Below are 7,632 nucleotides of genomic sequence, written 5' to 3' on the forward strand. Positions count from 1 at the left end.
GGCTCAGAACTTGCCAGGATCTGACTGAGGGCACGTCACCATCTGTATTTACACACTCCATTGGACGGAAAATCACAGGCTGACCTAGGCTTTTTCTCCTTTCTACGCTGTCACTTCCTCATAGAGCAAGCCAAAGGCAGATGTTTAGGAGCCCTTCTGCTCCCCTTGCCGTGCCTCGCAAGTGTTTGCACAGCACTGTGCCCAGTTCCTGAGCAGTGCAAGGGATTATTTCCCAGCCTGATATTTACCCTTTGGCTCTTGGCAGATGGAGAGGAGCGGCAGGCGAATGCCAAGCCCTCTGCGGGGAACAGGAGGTGGTTTCAGCAGACAGAGAGGGTTTTATTTTCCCTGGGGAACAAGAGTGGCTGCAGAGAGGACGCCCAGGAGACAGGGGTTGGCAGAGGTCACCTTGCACAGGCTGAACCCTCGCCCGAGCAAAAGCTTTGTGTCCCAGGCTGCCGGGGTCTTGTGCGCACAGCTGCTCAGGTGAGAGGCTTGCATTTGTCTAAACCGAGGCAGGGGCTTTCTGACTTTTCTTACTGAGAGAAACTGAAGCAGCCCACGGGCTGGAGCAGTCCTCTGGAACCGGGTGGCTGGAACAAGGAAGGGGCTGAAGCCCAGCTCTTCCCTCATCTCTCTGATTATCCTGGTCACAGGAGCACACATGAATCCCCCCCACCGATCCCGCTGTGTTTGGGTGTCCTTCGCTACATACAAAGGCTCTAAATGATCCTTTACAAGATCACAAAAGATTGACTTTTGTGTTCATTGGACAGGGCTACGAATCAGGAAAAAGAAAACCCACTAGTTTCCCTCCTGCATCATGAGAACACATCCTATACCCTGCCTTCAAACGACAGCCAAGGGAAGTATTTACTTCCCTTTTCAGCTGTCTTTCAGTTATTGAACTATTGCCTAACTGTTGTTTTGTTGGTTACCGACATGCTTTTAACGGGTTTAGTCACGGAAGGTATCTGCTTGCGGCGGTATCAGCTCACTCAGTGACTTACCCTGCAAAAGGAGCAGCAATTCCATTTGCACAAGTCATCTCTGCTGTTTGGTGGGAAAACTCACACTGCCAAAATCAGATAATGGAGTTGGGGTTCCCATAGGCAGGGTCTGGGGTGAGATCCCGGGCAAAGAGTAGACAGGATGGAGGGAGGACTCGGGCACCCCAAGGAATCCAGGTTAGGAGTGCCTGGTTTTGGGCCCGCTCTCATGTCTCACCTTTTAATGCCTCTATCGTCTCTATTACACCCCCTTCGCATAATCCCAATGCGATTGTATGCATATTGTATCCCATCAGATTGGATGTGATTGTATCCCATCAGAGAAGAAGTGGAGGGAGAGAAAATGCCTCAGCTCTCAGCAAACATGGTGGGTTTTGTCATTAGAAACATCCTGTTCTGAAGAGATCTCTTCGCTTAGGGGCAGGGTTAATCACAGAGGTCGAACAGGCTCCGGGCTTCCCTCTGGCCTGGGGATTTCTGCAGATCCGTTACTGCCACGTCAGGCACTCAGGAAACTGCTGAGCCTAGTGGTCAGGAGGACAAGCGATCCTTGGTTTTCACTGGGGATTTGAGGGGGAATTCTCTTTCTTTTTGCCTCGCACATTAATGACATTGTGTCACACTGCAAGATTAGATAACAAAGCTGCAAATAGTAACAGAGAAAAGTGGGATCCCTAATACAATTTCAATTGCCCTGCGGGTGTGCATGCATCTGCAGAGACACAGAGAAACAGGGAGCCCACAGGAAAAGAATCAGCAAAACCTTGTTCCAGGTAAACTGGTTAAAGCTCCAACATTTACAGCCTGCTTCCAGTGAAACCGTCCTGTGAATTTAGCGTGACAACATGAACAATAAAACACAACCTTCAGTACCTGGTAAAATCCTCTCCTTGGCACGCCTTCAGAGAATACACATAAAGCTCTCTGAGGCGCACAGCTCAGAAGTCAGAATTGGAATCACTAGGCAGGAAAGACAAACTTGGTGGTATCTTCCCTTGGGCCGGCTGAGACAGTGCTGGGAAACAGATGGATTTTCATCACAGAGGTCCTTTTATCAAGTAAGTTTATGACAAATGGTACACAGTAAACCATAGTAAATCACGGGCAAGCTCTTAAAGTATTACTATAAGTAACTTATAATGCTGTACATGCTAATGATAATTGAGCCTTTATGAGCTCCCCAGAGTTGGGGAGAAGCACTTACATAAATCCACAGATCACAAAACATGAAGCTTTGAGGTTGGAGATAAGCAGCAAAAGGGGGTTGGAACCGGATGAGCTTTAAGGTCCCTTCCAATCCAAACCGGTCTGGGATTCTATGATTTAATTCCAAGTCTTCCCCTGAAATTGTCACCCTCAAAAGGAAGTATCTCTGCCAGCCCCAGCAAGTAAAGAGCTGGTGTTCATGCAACAAGGCTCTTGAGCAGAAATATCTCCAGCAGTGCTGTAATGCTTTGTTATTTCCTTTTGCTAAGACCTATGGTTATGGTCACTGAAAAAGAAGGCAGAAAAGACTCATTAAAAATATCTAGACTTACAAAGGGACCAAAAGCAATAGCAGTTCCGCAGGTCATGCTATTTAGCCTGCATGCAAAGCTTCCTCTGTTCATCATTCATTAATACGTGTGACATGACAAATGCAGGAGGATTCTCAAAACTGCTCAGAATTTACCATCTGCTTTCCCCAGGAAGCTTTGAAGACTGCAGCCTCGGGTCCTGTCCTGAGCTGGCAGTAGCACAGATAAATTGTCTTTGTAAAATGCGCCTTGAACATCGAAAAAAGCGCAAGGAATTAAAGTCATTGATATCAAAATAACGCCAAGGTAAATCCTGAGCCCAGTGAAAAATCTTTTCAGTGATTTCAGCACTGCCCCGCTTCCACTCCAGTGGCTTAAGATGAGGTAAGTGGAAGCTATCAGCAGAAATGGAGACGAGAAATTCACTGTCTCAAGTATAGAGCTGGCACCTCTACAGGGAAGAGTTATTCCCTTGTGATAAAAAGTTATAACAGGGATGTAACTGAGGCCGTCACAGAGCTGTGTTACTCAATCAGGGTATGCATTAGGAAAAGCACGGCATTTCCAAGAGCCAACACCAGGCATAGGAATGCATGGCTATTATTTACATATTTTGATAAATTAACACATTCTATCATTCTCGGCAGAATAATTCCTCGTCATCTAGGAAGCCGTTTCACAACAGTCATGTGACTCATTTGTACTGCATCTGGGAAATTCCTCTCACGCAATCCCCATGCTAGCCCAGCAGAGGCGAGGGGCGCAAAGCCCTATATAAGCCACATGGATCGCCCTGAGAGGCATCAGCAACCCTTCGGGACAGAAGAGCTCACAGCTCCACAGAACCCATCCAGCAGCGGCTCCTTGCCCAACGATGAACGGCAAACTCGTGGCTGTCCTGGCTTTCTGCCTGATATCCGTGGCTGTCTCTCAGGGTGAGTGAATCCCTCCCGAGGACCACAGCGCTGTGTAGGCATCTCCGAGATGCTTCTCCTTGCACTGAGGTAGCTTTGCATTGGTTTGGGGAAGTTTCTTTCAGGAGATTTGCAGCAACTCCTCTGCAGTCCGAAGGTTTGCTTCACATAGCCCTTGGGCAGACGAGTTACTGACACCTTGTGGGAAAAACCTTAAGGATGCAGTTTGAATTTGCCTTGCTTCTATTTTTCACTCCAAGCGTTAGCAGAGAGAGACAGGATCTCCTTCTTAAGTGTCTGAATGTTTCACTTCCTTCCCACATAATGAACAGCTTATGATCTCATGTTTGTTACTTAATGATCATACTGCCTCAAGCAAGTAATATACAGCTGGGAACAGAGAACAGATATGAACACACAACCATGGACAAGCCTCCAGTAATGAAAAACTCAGGGGCTCTGTCTTCTGTGTAGTTGCCAGTTTGTCAATCCACATGTTGAAATGGTGCCATAACCGTACAGTGTGGCCAGCACAAGTAAACACAAGCCATGTAGTTTACTTTAAAAGGATGTGTTCATTTAGTTTTCAATGTACTTGGGCATCATCTCTTTTGAAACAAGCAACTCATCTTTATTCCATAAGGACTGATTTAGGCAGCTTGGACAAATACTGTATTTTAACTGAGAATGTGGATAAACCAGAGAAGTTGAGCTTTATGTCTGACCCAGCGATGGGTAGGAGCACCTCTCCAACCATGTCCTTCCTTTCCTGCTCACAGGTAGGACCCTGGCCAGGATGGGAACCGAGCTACGTTGCCAGTGCATAGCCACTCATTCCAAGTTCATCCCTCCTAAGTCCATTCAAGATGTGAAGCTCACACAGAGCGGCCCCCACTGCAAGAATGTTGAAGTCATGTAAGTAGCTCTGCAAGAACCTTCTTCTTCTTCACCTTCCTCCTGCTTCTGGGGCTTTCACACTTCATAACCATGACATGATGGGGTCAGATTTGGTTATTCTTTTGAGAGAGGCGGTTTTTAAGTAATACACCATGTTCTTCATCGTCTCTATGACCTTAGGTATTCCCAAACTGATCATTACTTATCTGTCATTGGACATATTAAATATTTCTGGGGGTAAAACATTAATTTCAAGGACCGGGCAGTTCTTGATACACGAGACAACAGTGCCCTTTAAATGCTACCTTTATTTATTAAGCAAAAATACTCCTGGGAAACAGTTTGGGTCAGTCTCAGAGGGAAAAAGTAAGTTCCCACAAGCAGACACAGGGAAAGAAATGAAATTAATTTGGTCTTAAATAGCACAGAGGAGGGACTGAAAGGTTGAAATCTTGTCCTGCTGAGGCATCCTCAGCGCTGGAGGTTTCAGTCACTTACGTAAACCAATTCAAGTACCCATATATATTGAAGAAGATGTGGGGAATGCGTGGCTGCTTTGAGAGCAGGCACAGAGTCACACAGCTCCTGGCTGCTTTTAGTTTCCTCTGCTGTGGAACACATAAACCAAATCGGCCAAGCCTAACCTAGAGCAGCTGGGGGGAATTTACACTCGCCTACAAATGCAGTATTACACTCTGTGAGTAAAACTGACCCATGCAGTGGTTTCCTGACTTCTCTTTAATCTTTCTTTTGCAGAGCTACTCTGAAGGATGGCAGAGAGGTGTGCTTGGAGCCCACTGCTCCCTGGGTGCAGATAATCATAAAGGCAATTTTGGCCAAGTAAGTCCCATTCCCTTTCCATTTGGGCAGCTGAGGGCTAAACCTCCCCAAAAGGCCAGTTCTTAGTGGTACTTCCCATTTTCTCTTCATCAGATATAAAAAACCAAGGAAACTTGCTGATTAATTACAGAATTAGTTTCAAAATTGGTCTAGAGTCTGACTGCCGCAAGGTCCTTGTTCAAGCGGATGCGTCAATACTAAACCTTTGAGTACCTTCAGTTTGGTCTGGAAGGAAAGGAACTCGGAAATGTTTGGCTCCCTTTGAAAAATAAGGCTTAAAAAAATGCATCTTTCCTTTCTTACAGTACTGTATGTTAACAAATCCTATTTCTGAAACAATGAGTTTCTTGATGCAAGAAAATGCAGAAACTCCTGCAGCAGCAGTTTCCTAGCTGGGCACCAGATATGCACACACTAGGATTTCAGTAATTGCTTTTGAGACGTCACCTTTCTTGTTTCCATGCCTCAGGACAGCCCATAGAGTGGCAAACAGACCACTCAACTGTTCGGTAATGCTAAGCGGTGGTAACTATCCTTGAACCTCCCTTTAAATGATTCTCTTCCCTCACCTCTTCCTAGGGCTCAACTCAACTCTGACTCGCCACTCTGAGAAACATCAGGACAAACAAATCTGGGAACTGCCCCCTCTCCTCCCTTGGGAGAAGCATTTGGGAAAAGCATCTTTCGAACAGGGTGCATCTGCCACCTCCTCCATCAGCGTTGCTCTGTTTCCTGCGGATTTGGTTATTGATTGATTTCACTGCATCTATTTAAGAAAGCCTTTTGGAATGGGCAGTGTTGCCTGCTCATTGACACTGAAGATGCTTGAATAGGAAAAGTGGTTTGATAAAGGAAGTGAAGGATCCTTGGCAACCACTTCAGCCGAACGCACCTGGGGAACTGCACGGCACTCGCAGCACGGCCCGTTTACGCTGTTTTGCTAAAACACCAGCAAACTGATATTTCCTCCTGCTCCCCTGGAGCGCGCCAGTATGTTGTGTCAACAGCAGGTTCCTGAACCACAGCCAGCCTTGTGCTGAGAGCTGGGGTTTCTCACTTGGAGTATCTGTCCTATGGAATCTGTAAGACAGTCGGTTTGGTATTTATTTATTGTGATTTCCATGGTATTTATAAATGTATTTATTGTGTAGGTTTGATACAAGAGAGAAAATAATGATAATTTATTTAATTTCTCCTGTATTCTCCATTCCTACTATTAATTTATTAAGAACTATTCACAGACTCATTCCTCTGTACAAGGACTTGGTTGTATGCTAAATTAGCTCCTTACTCTGCTAAAGGGAAAAACCTCCACCCTGTATACACAGAATTTGCTTGTGAGAGTGTCATTATTCCTAACAATGTATTATTAAATGTTTTCTATTAAAAAATCTCTTTGTTATCTGTTTGTTATTTCACATTTTCATGAGCTTTATTTGGAAACGGTCTGCTTTCACGGCTTTTTAACCTCCTCAGCCTGATCTCTGGAACTGAAATGGAAACGTTTCATACCTAGTACAATAACTCACCCTGTTAGGGTAGCCTGACATTACTGAAGGCAGTAACAAACTCTTAGGGTAAAGTAAATCATTCCCTTTCCTCTCTGCAGGCAACTCCCGGTGCCTGGGGACTGGTGGGCTGCAGGGCAAGGCTCCTTACTTAAGTACCTTGCAGGCAAGCACATCATCCCCTCAGATGCCAGAGCTGTAATGATCAGCCCCAGAGCTGTAACTCTTTACTGCATCAAAAAGCCACAACTGACACAACTGACTGCCAAAATGGGAATTTGTGACCTTTCTTTTGGTACCCCAAATATCCAGCATTTGCCCTTGCGTAGCACCTGCTTCCTATTCTGATACCTGGGGTGGAGTCCCAGCACAGTTAGGAAGACAGTAGTAGTAGAAAACATCCATGCTCAACAATTCTCTGGAATCATCAGCTCAAAGTGCAACGGTGGCCAAACAAAAGCCAGTGACATGGAGGAGAATCGAAAGAATTTAAACCACAAGGGTTGAGAAAAGACCAGTCCAATAACCAAAGCATAATACAAACCTACTACTACTACTTCTCCTCATCATAATGATCAGGGAAATAACAAGGGGAGAGAATATAAATCTAAAAAGGGAAGGGATAAAAAATAAACACAAGTGATGCACAGTACAATTGGTCACCACCCGCCAGCTGACACCCAGCCCTACCTGAGCAGTGATCGGGTCCCTTCTGGGTAACTCCCCCACTCTATGTACTGGGCATGACGTGCTGCGGCATGGAATACCCATTCGCCTAGTTTAGATCACGTGTGCTGTCTCTGCTCCCTCCCGGCTTCTTGTGCTCCTCCTCACTGGCAGAGCACGAGAGACTGAAAAGCTGCTGCATTACTTAGCAGCACCTAAAACATTGGTATGTTACCAGCGCTGTTCTCAGACTAAAGCTGGAATCACAGCACTGCACAGC

The 7,632-nt window shown here is 45.8% G+C and overlaps 1 protein-coding gene across 1 annotated transcript; it reads left to right on the forward strand.

Annotated features, from left to right (window-relative positions):
- Window positions 1-3,263: 3,263 nt before the first annotated feature.
- LOC134165284 (interleukin-8-like) lies at window positions 3,264-6,580 on the forward strand. Its single transcript, XM_062621902.1, is given in 5 exon segments — window positions 3,264-3,391; window positions 3,393-3,462; window positions 4,221-4,356; window positions 5,095-5,178; window positions 5,758-6,580. Coding segments are annotated over 5 exon segments (402 nt in total). The 5' UTR covers window positions 3,264-3,310; the 3' UTR covers window positions 5,789-6,580.
- The last annotated feature ends 1,052 nt before the right edge of the window (window positions 6,581-7,632 follow it).

The sequence above is a fragment of the Pezoporus occidentalis genome, unplaced genomic scaffold (assembly GCF_034315485.1).
Source record: "Pezoporus occidentalis ecotype Australia unplaced genomic scaffold, CSIRO_AGI_Poc_V1 ctg2355, whole genome shotgun sequence".
Lineage (NCBI taxonomy): Eukaryota > Metazoa > Chordata > Aves > Psittaciformes > Psittacidae > Pezoporus > Pezoporus occidentalis.